Source organism: Phyllobates terribilis, unplaced genomic scaffold (assembly GCF_046119375.1).
Source record: "Phyllobates terribilis strain yellow unplaced genomic scaffold, ASM4611937v1 Scaffold_9__5_contigs__length_417890890, whole genome shotgun sequence".
Taxonomy (NCBI): Eukaryota; Metazoa; Chordata; class Amphibia; order Anura; family Dendrobatidae; genus Phyllobates; species Phyllobates terribilis.
In genome coordinates, this window is record NW_027362769.1 from 346314653 (window position 1) to 346329977 (window position 15325).

The 15325-nt window shown below is 40.3% G+C and overlaps 1 protein-coding gene across 2 annotated transcripts in view; it reads right to left on the minus strand.

Moving 5' to 3' along the window:
- The window catches only part of BAIAP3 (BAI1 associated protein 3), a 395244-nt gene that overhangs the window by 62468 nt on the left and 317451 nt on the right, over window positions 1–15325 (minus strand). The window contains exons 14-18 of one of the 2 annotated variants that reach the window (XM_073648091.1): window positions 14324–14427; window positions 6127–6244; window positions 2091–2215; window positions 1911–2001; window positions 11–67 (exon numbers count right to left, since the gene is read on the minus strand). In XM_073648091.1, the coding sequence (XP_073504192.1) occupies window positions 11–67; window positions 1911–2001; window positions 2091–2215; window positions 6127–6244; window positions 14324–14427 (495 nt within the window). The remainder of the gene's footprint in view (window positions 1–10; window positions 68–1910; window positions 2002–2090; window positions 2216–6126; window positions 6245–14323; window positions 14428–15325) is intronic. The other variant, XM_073648093.1, reaches the window with a different exon arrangement.

Sequence of the window (15325 nt, forward strand, 5' to 3'; positions counted from 1 at the left end):
AGTATCGCACCTTTTCTTCTGGTTTATAGGACGTATACGTCTTTTCGTACCACTCCAATGTTCCTTTCTGCAAGACAGAAATTGAAGTAAATGACTGATCTTAATGATTTCTCTCAGCCTCAATCTTCACGACGAAAAGCGGCATTTCAATAAAGTGTTATTTGATAAAAGCCAGGACCTCATATCACTCGGCTGCGTGCGATTTTAGCATCTCTGCCACTGAAACTGAAACAATCTTCTCATGTTTATGCCTTTATATTGAATCACTTAGGAGAAGCTCCTCGAAATGTCACCGTGACCAGCCGTGAATTGAGCAGGTTTTATTTCTTTCTGTATATAAATGGGTTAAGGTATCAAAGTGCAACAGGGGCGATTTATCAAGACAAAGAGGAGCAGTTGCCCATGACAACCAATCAGAGTCCAGCTCTCATTGTTTAGAGACCTTTTGGAAAATAAAAGAAGCTATCCGGTTGGTTATCTAGAGCAACTTACTTATTCTTGATAAATCTCCACCATTAACATATATAATTAAAAAAAATGACCTTCCAATATTCTTATCTTTCAATAAGTTGTTAAAAATTCTGTTCATTTTTTTTTTTACTTACATTTTTTTCTAGAGAAGCTGGGTGACACACAATATGGCTGCCACTACGACTGTCATAACCTGTAGTCCTGGATGCTATTGCCCAGCTATACAAGTGTCCAGGACACTCATGACATTATAAAGTTAAATGACAACTAATATGCAAATTTAAAGGTTTTTTTTGGGACTTAAGGAGGTTGTAGAGAGACGCTGCGGTGCCTGGGAAGGACTGCTGCCAAGGCAACCATTTGATGCCCAGCTGGTCTAGTCGATAGGAAGTCCTATGAAGACAAGATTAGCCAGTTGTCTCGGCAACTCCGGTCCGCATACAGTGTCCTGGCTCTGTGCGTGATCAGGAGGTCAGGGGGGAGGAGGAAGAGAGTCGTTGGACAACCTCTTTAATTACTTCACGACTGTCCGACCTCCATTTTTTCCACATTAATTTTTCCTCCCCTCCTTACAAGAGTCATAACTTTTCCCATCAACGTATCCCTTCTTTTTTGTGGGACTAGTTGTAGTTTTGAGGAAAAAAAATTATAACTGGGGAAATAGTAAAAAAACAAAAAAAAAACATGCCAGTGATTCCTCCATTGTTTTTAGGGTTTAGTTTTACAGTGTTCATTGTATGGTAAAAATGACCTGAAAATATGATTGTTCAATCAATACAATTATGGCCATACCAAACTTATACTGTTTGTATTATATTTTAGTGGTTAAAAAAATTTAAAATTTTGTATAAAAAAAAAAATTCCGAGATATTTTAGTGATTTCATTTTGGGGTACAAATAATGTTTTGTTTTCTTTTTATTACAGTTTATTGGGGAAAGTGAAGAGACCGAAAAATGACAATTCTGTCTTTTGTTTTTTTTCCTAATTTTAATAGGTACCTTTTAAATAATTTTATTTTTCTATAAGTCGGACTCGACCATACCAAATATGTAAAAAAAAAATTTAATTTTGTTACTTTTCAACTGGAAATAGGGGTTTAAACTTGATTCAAACGTTTATATTTTTTAAAACACTTCCATAAATTTTTGCCTTCTTTCTTTTGTCCCCCTATGGGACATGATCTTGCGATCAGTTGATCGCTCTTCAGCCCTCTTTGCAAGGATTCCAGAGACCGGTCCTCCTACCCCCATATCTTAAGGAATGTTTAACAGTGCTTAAGTCCAGAAAACTCTTTCAATGGCTGCCATGTTAGTTGTCACCCATCTATTCGAGGATATACCCCCCTTTACCACTTGTTCTACCACGAAACAAAAAATATTTGCTCACCAAACATGGCTGCTTGGCGTTTTAAAGCCTTAGTGTTTAGATACATGTATACCTTTAACACAGTGGCGATCTCCAGATGCAGTTCATTGTGGAAAGGGCACACCGTCTTAAAAGCTTGCATGTTCTGGATCTGGTTGAGGCACCTGTGCCAAACACACGACCACCCCCAAATAGTTAGTAAAGGTATGTGGAAGATTGGGCCAGTGATGTGTTTCAATTAGGGGTCTATTACCTTAACATAAATTCCAGGCGGCCGATAACGGTTGTGTTTAGCACGGGGAAGTTGTCCCTTAGTTTCTTCAGTAGCAGGAGACTATATTCAGTGAAGAGGGTGAAGCTTTCTGCTAAATTCTCCTCCTTCAGTAATGGACACAGAATAATGAATGAAAATTGTAATAATCCTGTATGGACATTGTGAACAGGGAGCAATAATAGATGAGAGTGCTTAAAGGGGAAACCCATTCCCTCTCGTCCCCTCTAACCCCTATTAAACGAACAATCACCAATCGGCTTGCATGTAGTAAATCTGTAAATGCAGCCCCTCTCCCTATATTCCTGTCTATCTATCTATCTATCTATCTATCTATCTATCTATCTATCTATCTAACTATCTATCAAAAAAAGATGAAGGCAGCACTCCAAAAGTCCAAAATATATGACCCATCATGTCAGGGCGACAATTCGTTCCAAGTGTTGAACTTTTTCGGCTTGAAAAAGTTCCACACTTCGAACAAAACATTGCCTGACATGATGGGTTAATAAACCACTATATTTTGGACTTTTGGAGTGCTGCCTTCATCTTTTTCAGATGTGTTTTGAGGCTTGGTATTGCTTATTAGGAGTTGCACCCATTTCAAAATTTTTTGCCTTTTGCTTGTGCTGCACCTGTATTTTGCCATCTATCTATCTCTCCATCCATCTACCTATCCAACTACCTATCCATCTCCCCATCCATCTCCCCATCCATCTCCCCATCCATCTCCCCATCCATCTCCCCATCCATCTCCCCTTCCATCTCCCCTTCCATCTCCTCTTCCATCTCCTCTTCCATCTCCTCTTCCATCTCCTCTTCCATCTCCTCTTCCATCTCCTCTTCCATCTCCTCTTCCATCCCTCCATCCATCTCTCCATCTACCCATCAATCTCCCCATCCATCTATCCATCTCCCTATCCCTCCATCTCCCCTATCCATCCCTCCACGTCCCCTATCTATACATCCATCTATCCCTCCATCTATCCTCAGTTTGCAGACACAGTTGAACCAAATTATGGAGCCGAGAGATGTTACCAGATTGCGTCCGCTGTACAGAAACCACACAGGGCACAGTCTGAAGTAACTCATTGCTGGAATAGGGCTGATTTTTTTTTTAATTATTATTATTTAGCCACTGCATTATTCTATTAGAGGTGGTGTGCCATGGGCATCATTTGGGGAGCAGGGCATCATTATGTGGGGTGGGCACCAGGTGGCATCATACAGTGGTGAGGTGCATTATAATCTGTGGGGGCATCATAAGGAGAAACATAATGTGGGGGTTATTGTGGGGGCATCATATTTTATTGAGGGCACTCTTTAGGCATCATACTGTGTTTGGCAAATGTACTGCACGGGCATCATACTATGTGAGGGGGCATCTGTGGAGGCATCATACTATGTGGGGGGGCATCTGTGGAGGCATCATACTATGTGGAGGGGTTCTGTAGAGGCATCATACTATGTGGGGGGCCTCATACTGCATGGTGGCTATGAAAGGGGTAGCATAATGAGTGGGGAAACTAAAGTTCCATTGATACTATGCAATGCACAGTGTTAAATGATCACCAGCTGGCAACATGTTTACCATTCTTCGGTCAATTACTAATACAAGCAGACCACACTATAAATGCTCACTGAATGATCTGTAATAGCTTGTTCTGTGTGCAGACGCTGCCATTGCTCTCAGCAGTATGAATCCTGTTTGCACAGAACGATGTGCTGCTGAGAATGAAGATCTTTTGTGTAAACGAAAAGATCATTTCACCCAACGAACAAGCACTTTGCCTGTTGGTCGGGTGATCAGTTGCCTTCTAGACTGCACAATTATGGGAAAATGAGACTTCCTAGAAATACTCATGATAACCTAGCACTTTCTGTGTGGGAGACTCCAATACGGTCCATAAGAAATCACGGACATATGAACGGCCCCTGTTCTATCCGTGAAAAATACAGATACAAAATGTACATGAAAAACAAAAATCTGATGCCACAAACTTGAAGATTCAACTAAACACCACAACTGTCGAATAAGACATAACTAATGCTGAATGTACAAGTTTCTTTTTCTGTAATTAAATGTGTCTATTTTCTGTTGCCTCCTTCAATAAGTCGTAATTATTAAAAAATCTAAGTGTGATACAAAAAATGTAACCCATCCTGATTCTCCCATCCACATCAAATTGTTCTTTTTCTGGCCAAATAGTTGAGAGATGGAAGAAAAACAAACTAAATAGACATAAATGTAGACCCGGCAGGGGATAAATCGATATATAGAGATTCCAGTCATGCTCCACATGACTGTGTGCTAAATACGTGATGCTTTATAACCATGTATGATTTGGCTGTGAATTTCCAAACGAGTCACAAATCAAATTTGTGCTTCTTGGCCGATGTTGGATGCAGAACTCACTGGCGTTGCCTCCAGCCAATACTGCTGATTGCTGTACATAGATAGGTTCTCATAGCCAAAAATGAGAATGTATGGTTTTCAAGGTCATTTCTAGGACTTTCAAGGCCATTTAACCTCTATAACCCTCCCTCTGATGTTGCATGTATGGGCGGTGGGGGGGCACAGGATTTGGCTGCCGGCGGTGGCACCAAGAAGCCACTTTGCCTTTGCAGGGAAATAGCATACACTGTAATAACAGTAAACTTAAAAGGAGTCACCATTTTTTTTCTTTTTTACTTACATGCATTTATTTTGGGCTTAAAATAATTTTTGCAAGTAGGTTTCGTTACAAATTTTACACCGTTTGGTTTGTACAGGTTCTTGGTTTCGGTGCACTTTTCAACTTTGATGTAGTCTGCGGTCATAAATCAGCTGAGAGGAGCTCAGAAAAAGACAGATAAAAGAGTTACAAACTCCCTGTCAGACCATCATGGCGAGCTGACTGACAGATTTTCAGTTAACTCATTATTCAGACACCAATATACAGTGCAACACAGAGGTTATAGAAAGCAAACAGTGCAATATTTTTAATGAAAACATTTAATGAAACCCAATTGGAAAAATCATTTTAGAAGGCTGTTAGATAGATAATAGATAGCTAGATAAGTAATAGATAGATAGATAGATAGATAGATGATAGATAGATAATAGATAGATAATAAATAAATACATTTCTAATAGATAGATGATGATAGATGTATGGATATATAGATAGATAGATAGATACAAGATAGATAATAGATAGATAGATAGATAATAGATAAATAGATGATAGATAGATGATAGATAGATGACGATAGATGATAGATAGATAGTAGATAGATGATGATAGATATATGGATAGATAGATAGATAGATAAATGATAGATGATTGATGATAGATATATGGATATATAGATAGATAATAGATAGATAGATAGATAGATAGATACGAGATAGATAATAGATATATAAATAGATGATAGATGATGATAGATAGATAATAGATAATAGATAGATAGATAGATAATAGATAGATGATGATAGATATATGGATATATAGATAGATAGATAGATAGATAGATACGAGATAGATGATAGATGATGATAGATGATGACAGATAGAGATAATAGATATATAGATATACAGATAGCTATGAGATAGATGATAGATAGACAGAATGATAGATAGATAATGGATAGATAGATAATGGATAGATAATAGATAGATAGATAGATAGATGATAGATGATGATAGATAGATAATAGATAGAGATAATAGATATATGGATATAAAGATTGATATGAGATAGATAATATATAGATAGAATGATAGATAAATAGATAATAGATAGATAGAATGATAGATAATAGATAGATAATAGATAAATGATAGATAGATAATGGATAGATAAAATGATAAATAGATAGATAATAGATAGATAGATAGATAGATAGATAGAATGATAGATAATAGATAGATAGATAGATAGATAGATATGGATAGATAGACAATGGATAGATAAAATGATTAATAGATAGATAGATAATAGATAGATCACAGCTTATATATAAAGTTGATACCAGTTCTCTTGTACATAGGGTCGGATCCCATTGTTCTTCAATGTTTTTAAGAAGTCCAAGCAGATAGCTGTAGTCCAGAGGTTGCACTTGGTGGTGTTTGCTGAACGCTTGCCATTTTCTGTTTGAGGGAAGGTAAAGTCAGTGCAGTTTGCTATTATTACATACTTTAAAATTATTGAATTACAATTTTTTTTTTTTATTCTGTACATAATTGTGGGGTCAACCATCTTGCTGGTTCCTTTTTTAACAGCATTTAGAAGAAAGCTTCACAGCAGTCACATGGACCATAGACAACAATAGCCTGACAATGATCATTGATTTTTATGGGAGAGTGTTCTGAGCATGCTCAGTGCATTGGTCAGTGGACGGGGAGAGGGTGAGCTTTGTCCATCCCTTGTTGTCGATGGTGTAACCCTGTGTTCTGATGTGCTACATTTCATTGTAATCCTGTCTATGATGATAATGAGATGACTGCTGGGAAATAATCTCTCCTGGAAGTTTTAGCTTGTTGTACGGCTCATTATTGGTGAGTGTGAAAATTGCAAGATTTTAGGATTTTTTTGTTAATAGTTACATTATAAAATAAGCATAAAAGACCCTTTTTTAATATTTCAAACATTTCTCCACCTACATAATAATTCTGTGGTCTACAATCCATGAGTGGAAGATAGATTTTTACTTATCTCATTAAAGGGGTATTCCCATCTCCAAGATGCTATCCCAATATGTAGTAGGTGTAATAATAATAATATTAGCAAATACCTCCAATTAGAAATATAGTCTAGTTCTCCTGATTAGCTATGTCACTTACCTCATGTATAGGGCATTGCAGTAGCTTAAGTATCCATGGTTACGACGACAAGCAACTAACTGTGACTATATGAGGGGTCGTAACCATGGATACCTAAGCTACTGCAATGCCCTGTACATGACATAAGCAACATAGCGAATCAGAAGAACTATACTACATTTCTAATTGGAGGTATTTGCTAATATTATTATTATACCTACTACATATTGGGATAGGATCTTGGATATGGGATTACCCCTTTAAATGCCATTTTGCTGGACTTTTTGTGTTTTTAAAACCATGTAATTAACATGTCTCTGATTAAAAATCCCTTTTTAATTCAGATTTTTTTCCCCACTTTAACTCCTTCCCATTTGTCACTTTTTTTTACGCTTTTGTTTTTTTTCATCCCCTTCCTCCAAGAGCCATAACTTTTATAATTTTTAAATTCAAATAGCCCTAAGTTTGTCTTTTGTCGGCCGAGTTGTACTTTAAAATGACACCCCATTTATTCTACCATACAATGTAGTGAAAAACAGAAAAAAAATCTGAATGGGATAAAATAGTAAAAAAAAAAAACAGTAATTCTACCATTGATTTTGGGGTCAACAATCATTATGCAGTAAAAATGGTGTGATTTTTCAGATCAGTACAATACCAATTTTGTAAAGTTTTTTTTATTTTTTTTTAAAGTGGAGGAAAAAAAATCAGAAATTTAATAAAAAAAAAATTGGTTTGTGTCTCTATTTGTTTTTTAAGACCAGTAAATTTTGTATTTTTTGTCAACGGAGCTAAGGGAGGGCTTGTTTTTTGTGTGGCAAGTTAAGGATTCTACTGGTACCATTTTTGGGGTACAAACAATTTTTCATTGCTTTTTATTGGGGTACAAACAATTTGGGGTACAAATAATTTTTGATTACTTTTCATTGGGGTACAAACAATTTTTTGTATTATTTTGGATAGGTGTGGCAACGGAAGAACAACAATTCTGGCAACTTTTTTTTATTTTTTGCTTTTTGGTGTGGAAAAGAGAAGTCCTGATTTTATGATCCGTTTTTTTTTTAGACAATCCCATAAAAGATTGATCCATTTTAGCTCCATGGACATCCTAATTCCCGGTAATTCTTCCCATTATATTATTCTTTAATCATAGCAATTTGAGATTTATGATACCAAGTAACTTGAGGTCTAATAATAAAACTCCACAGTCTTTAGTGGGAGACGGTAAGAGCCCTTCAGGTTCACAGATCAATAAGTATCAAGCTTGCTCTTAAAGAGGATTAGATGAATGTGCCAGCGCTCTGCCCGTTATGCCGCACTGTGTGAATCAATGGCCTCTGACATTTCCTTTCACCGGCTTTAGATGCCATTCAATGACTTTAATAAAAGCTCCGCACAAGATCTTTGGAACGGAGACAAGATATACTTTCTCACAAAATAACCAAGAATCAGTCAAGTAACTATATGATCAGCAGTTCTCCTGAAATTACTCTGCGCCTCAATGCCAATGTGTCACCCATAAAGGGATTTTTTTTAAACTGAGCTTTTACTTACCAAAGTCATATTCTCTCCCCTATTAATCCATCAGTACCACCTGGCTGTAATTTATTTCTATACCCCCTTTCTTAAATTCTATTTTAAAGAGAAACTCTCACTGGGTTTCTGCCCCCAAATCTGACAGCAGCATAATTTTGGGATGGACACCCTGACTCCAGTGATGTGTCACTTACTGGGCTGCTTGCTGTAGTTTATCAGTAGGAGATTAATCACTAGAAGACTAGTGACCCCTGTATAACCCATCTCCAACACTTATTGCCAGCTGTCTGCCTATACACAGTGCTCACGGAAAGCTGCCAATCAGTGGCGTGGGTGGGGTTAAACAGAGCTCAGCATTCAGAGAACTGGTAGATCTACGGCAGAAAAAGTGGTGATTTTATTAAAACTACAGTAAGCAGCCCAGTATGTGATAAATTGCTGGAATCAGGGTCTCTTCCCCTCCAGATTTTAATCTGCAACCAAAATAAAGCTTGCTGTCTTTTACTTATATGAAATGCTGGACTTGTTCTATCTGGCAAGAACTATGCTAACCTGTATGCTCTGCATCTGAACTACTCGTATGATGTGCATCTGAACTACGCGTATGCTGTGCATCTAAACTATGCGTATGCTGTGCATTTAAACTACGCGTATGCGGTGCATCTAAACTACGCGTATGCGGTGCACCTGAACTACGCGTATGCTGTGCTTCTAAACTACGCGTATGTTGTGCAAATAAACTACGCGTATGCTGTGCATCTGAACTACGCGTATGCCGTGAATCTGAACTATGTATATACCGTGCATCTGAACTACCTGCATGCCGAGCTCTGCATCTGAACTACCTGCGTGCCGTGCATCTGAACTACCTGCATGTTCTATCTGGCAGGAACTATACTAACCTGTATGCTCTGCATCTGAAGTACGCGTATGTTGTGCATCTAAACAATGCGTATGCTGTGCTTCTAAACTATGCGTATGCTGTGCATCTGAACTATGCGTATGCTGTGCATCTGAACTATGCGTATGCTGTGCATCTAAACTACGCGTATGCTGTGCATCTAAACTACGCGTATGCTGTGCATCTAAACTACGTGTATGCAGTGCATCTAAACTATGCACATGCGGTGCATCTAAACTAAGAGCATGCTGTGCATCTGAACTACGCATATGCCGTGAATCTGAACTACGTGTATGCCGTGCATCTTAACTATCTGCGTGCCATGCATCTGAACTACCTGTGTGCCGTGCATCTGAACTACCTGCGTGCCGTGCATCTGAACTACCTGCGTGCCGTGCATCTGAACTACCTGCGTGCCGTGCTCTGCATCTAAACTACGCGTATGCTGTGCTTCTAAACTACGCGTATGCTGTGCGTCTGAACTATGCGTATGCTGTGCATATGCTGTGCATCTAAACTACGCATATGCTGTGTATCTGAACTACGCGTATGATGTGCATCTAAACTACGCGTATGATGTGCATCTAAACTACGCGTCTGCTGTGCATCTAAACTATGCGTATGCTGTGCATCTAAACTATGCGTATGCTGTGCATTTAAACTACGCATATGTGGTGCATCTAAACTATGCGTATACAGTGCACCTGAACTACGCGTATGCTGTGTATCTGAACTACGCGTATGCTGTGCATCTGAACTACGCATATGCTGTGCATCTGAACTACGCGTATGCTGTGCATCTAAACTACGCGTATGATGTGCATCTGAACTACTCATATGATGTGCATCTGAACTACGCGTATGCTGTGAATCTAAACTATGCGTATGCTGTGCATCTAAACTACGCGTATGATGTGCATCTGAACTACTCGTATGCTGTGAATCTAAACTATGCGTATGCTGTGAATCTAAACTATGCGTATGCTGTGCATCTAAACTACGCATATGATGTGCATCTGAACTACTCGTATGATGTGCATCTGAACTACGCGTATGCTGTGAATCTAAACTACGCGTATGCTGTGCATCTAAACTACGCGTATGTTGTGCAAATAAACTAAGCATATGCTGTGCATCTGAACTACGCGTATGCTGTGCATCTAAACTACGCGTATGTTGTGCAAATAAACTAAGCATATGCTGTGAATCTAAACTATGCGTATGCTGTGCATCTAAACTACGCATATGATGTGCATCTGAACTACTCGTATGATGTGCATCTGAACTACGCGTATGCTGTGAATCTAAACTACGCGTATGCTGTGCATCTAAACTACGTGTATGTTGTGCAAATAAACTAAGCATATGCTGTGCATCTGAACTACGCGTATGCTGTGCATCTAAACTACGCGTATGTTGTGCAAATAAACTAAGCATATGCTGTGCATCTGAACTACGCGTATGATGTGCATCTGAACTACGCGTATGATGTGCATCTGAACTACGCGTATGATGTGCATCTAAACTACGCGTATGATGTGCATCTAAACAACGCGTATGATGTGCATCTAAACTACGCGTATGATGTGCATCTAAACTACGTGTCTGCTGTGCATCTAAACTATGCGCATGCTGTGCATCTAAACTATGCGTATGCTGTGCATTTAAACTACGCGTATGCGGTGCATCTAAACTACGCGTATACGGTGCACCTGAACTACGCGTATGCCGTGAATCTGAACTATGTATATGCCGTGCATCTGAACTACCTGCATGCCGAGCTCTGCATCTGAACTACCTGCATGCCGTGCATCTGAACTACCTGCATGCTATGCTCTGCATCTGAACTACCTGCATGCCGTGCATCTGAACTACCTGCATGCCGTGCGTCTGAACTACCTGCATGCCGTGCATCTGAACTACCTGCAAGCCGTGCATCTGAACTACCTGCATACCGTGCATCTGAACTACCTGCATGCAGTGCATCTGAACTACCTGCATGCCGTGCATCTGAACTACCTGCATGCCGTGCATCTGAACTACCTGCATGCCGTGCTCTGCATCTGAACTACCTGCATGCCGTGCTCTGCATCTGAACTACCTGCATGCCGTGCATCTGAACTACCTGCATGCCGAGCTCTGCATCTGAACTACCTGCATGCCGTGCATCTGAACTACCTGCATGCCGTGCATCTGAACTACCTGCATGTCGTGCATCTGAACTACCTGCATACCGTGCATCTGAACTACCTGCATGCAGTGCATCTGAACTACCGGCATGCCATGCATCTGAACTACCGGCATGCCATGCATCTGAACTACCTGCATGCCGAGCTCTGCATCTGAACTACCTGCATGCCGTGCATCTGAACTACCTGCATGCCGTGCATCTGAACTACCTGCATGTCGTGCATCTGAACTACCTGCATACCGTGCATCTGAACTACCTGCATGCAGTGCATCTGAACTACCGGCATGCCATGCATCTGAACTACCGGCATGCCATGCATCTGAACTACCGGCATGCCATGCATCTGAACTACCGGCATGCCATGCATCTGAACTACCTGCGTGCCGTGCATCTGAACTACCTGCATGCCGTGCATCTGAACTACCTGCATGCCGTGCATCTGCAGATGAGCTGGGATGAGATTACAAGAATGGTTTGCATTGAGCTGGTAGATACAAAACAGTAGGAGATTTACTAATTGCAAAGTACAACTGCTATCAATAAATAGGTTTCCAAACTACCCTTTGGGTCAGAAAAACCTCTAGCAAGAGCCACGAGGGTTTCTATAACGAAGTGCCCTCCATCCCTGACTAAGATAAAAGTATCCACATTAGGGGTCAGGGAAATGCCCTACTAAGAAGACAGATATGTGTAAAAGAAAAGTCAAATTTGATGCTATCAGGGAGCAGAGAAAAATGTTTTCTCTGCATTTAGACAGTTTAAAAATACAGAATATGGTCTGGTTGCTGGAGTGGGGTGAGAACAAATTCCCACTTCATCCAGACAGTCTGACAGTCTTGGCCTTTATATTCAGCCTTTTTAGGACCTAAAATAAAGTCTGATTCATTCACCCAAAATTCTATATCTGTAGACGCCAGACACTGCCATCATAACAAATGATAGAACTAAACTGCTCAGTAAAAGTGCTTGTGAGTAGGTCTTACATCCTGATAGCGAGGGATAAAATGGTCCTGTTTCATTAATACTGATGTTTTGCATGCCGGTTTTAAGAAAGGTGCATTGGTGTAAGATGTGCCAAATTCGTTAAGAGGCGCAACGAATGTGCTACATGTTACAACTCACGTGCAACGCATCAGAAACATTCCTCCAATCAGGAGCTGGCATACATTTTTGGCATAATTTTGATACAAAATATGATGAGTATGTTGGGTGGGCTTAGCCAAGCCCTGTCCAAACCCAGCTCTGCGCACTTTGGCGAAGCTGGCCAAAAGTCGCAAAATTGTTGCGCAACTTCAAGTTGTGCCAAAATAGTGCAAAATTTCATGGAGTTTTGTATCAGAAAACTGGCAAAAGCTCCTTGATCAATAGGGGTCTATAGCTGCAATTGTCAGGATTCCTGTTGTCCTTCTACAGTTTGACCACTAGTGGCTGCTATTGTTCACCTTAATAATTATGCTGCAATCTCACTCCTTACCACTGAAGACTGCTGTTGTGTTCTGCAATTTTGGGGATACTTAAAGCCACATGGATCTCTCACTCACTGCTTGAGTATTGTGTCTAGCTGTTAGCCTAGTTCCAGTCTTCTGCTCCTGGAATGTCTTACCCAGACTGTTCTCACTTTTCTACGGATTGTTTCCTGCAACTCCTTTGCTTTATCCAAGAACATCTATAACCGCTTGCTGTTCCTGCTCGTGCTCCTTCGGCCACTGGTTTCCAGCAGTGCTATGCCAGTATCGTAACAGCGATTCACCAAGACCAGTCTCGATGAGGAGGCAGGATAGAATGCAAGGCTCCTAATTCATTAAGAGGCGCCCTCCACTCGTCAGAGGCTCCTTCGTCTGCATCTTGCCACAAACCTTGCTCCAGTCCTTGCTGAATTTGATAAACTGCAGTTGACCCCCGTCCAGCCCCAGCTCTCCCACATAGACGAAAATGGCATTAGAATGCCAAAAGTAGCAAAATCTTGAGTTGCATCAAAATATTACGGCATTTTACACCAGGATCTAGCATTAAAGCTTTAATGAATCAGGCTAGGATTTTATTTTATACTGTGATGTGACTTGTTTTGTCATATGACAACAAAATGTCACGGGTGTATCAAGTGTGACAGACAGTCGCTCTGGATCTGGCTGTAGAAGGTCACTGCGCTTGGCATTGCAGATGCCTTCTTGATCCTCTCATCTCTGTAGTGTAGTGATAGCCTTCTTCCTTTAGGACCCAGCAGCAACCTCCACCTTCTGCTACTAATTGACACACCCATGCTTGGTAGTTAAAAACTCAGCGTCTCCAGAGAGTCACTGGTGATAGTTCTATGTTCCTTTGTCCATGTCTGGAGTATTAGTAGTTGGCTAGTTTCTTCTTGGACTTCCCTTGGAGGACAGTTGGCGTTATCTCTCTGGTGTCTTCTCAAGCTAAGTGTATCCCCTTTGTTTTTTTACGTTGTTATTTTTAGTTAAAGTGGGGCCTGACTAGTGTTCACCCCGTCCCCTCCCTACTTCGGGCCTAGCTCTAAGGGACATTCAGGGATTAGGTTTTCCGCTTGGAGATAGGTGCGGAACCTCTATGGGGACGCTAGTTGTTGGGCTCCCTTCCCCCTCTTCTTGTTGTTATACACTTGTTCCTTCCCTCACCTTGCGGGACACAAAATAAAAGCCGGTTGAGGAGTGAAAGTTCAGTCTGTCAAGTCCCAAAGTTTCAGAAGATGGTGCTCCAATGAGCTTATTGACCCCAAGATGACACAATATATGTATTTTATGACATCATCACATGAAATACTTACATGACGGACTGTTGTAGGAAGGAGATGTCAGTCTGCATACTATGGTGTGATATTAGCGTGTATGCGTGCTTGCTCACTTCCCCCTTCCAGTTCCAAAATTCAACCTAAAACATCAGAGTGACAATAAATGACTCCATTACAATAATACATAGTCTCCAGCGCCCCCCACAGGGTAATACGGTCACAAGGTGATCACTTGTATGCGGCTAGCAAGAATAGTTGGAAAACTTGGATATTCCCTTGTAGCATCATTTATGACCCCTTTAAGGGTCACCGATACATTTTCAAAACTATGGGTCACTTTCTACGTTTGCCTTTATCAAATAAAATCCAACTAGTTGCTGAACTTGATAACTCTAGACATAGAAAATGCATTCATGAGCCATGTTCTCGTGATTGGTTGGATGATCAGGAATTAACAAATTATCACCTATTGGGCGTTAAAGACTAACCGTTGTTACATAAATAAATAATACACTTGACAATAAGAAACTTTGTAATATATCGTATCAGAGAAATGTGCTTCTTTCTCCTCCTGCACTGATCTTTTACTCTCAATTTATGGTTAAAATCTGTATTCCGTGAGGACAGACGTTTTCATTATTAAGATAAGAAATGACAGTTGGTGCTTTTAGAAATCTATGGAGGGGGAGGAGCTAGAGGAAGACAGACATTCTAAGGAGGGACTAGAGGCAGACACAGACATTCTATGGAGGAGCTAGAGGAAGACACAGACATTCTAAGGAGAAGCTAGAGGAAGACACAGACATTCTAGAGAGGAGCTAGAGGAAGACACGGACATTCTAAGGAGAAGCTAGAGGAAGACACAGACATTCTAGAGAGGAGCTAGAGGAAGACACGGACATTCTAGGGAGGAGCTAGAGGAAGACACAGACATTCTAAGGAGAAGCTAGAGGAAGACACAGACATTCTAAGGAGAAGCTAGAGGAAGACAGACATTCTATGGAGGAGCTAGAGGAAGACACAGACATTCTAGGGAGG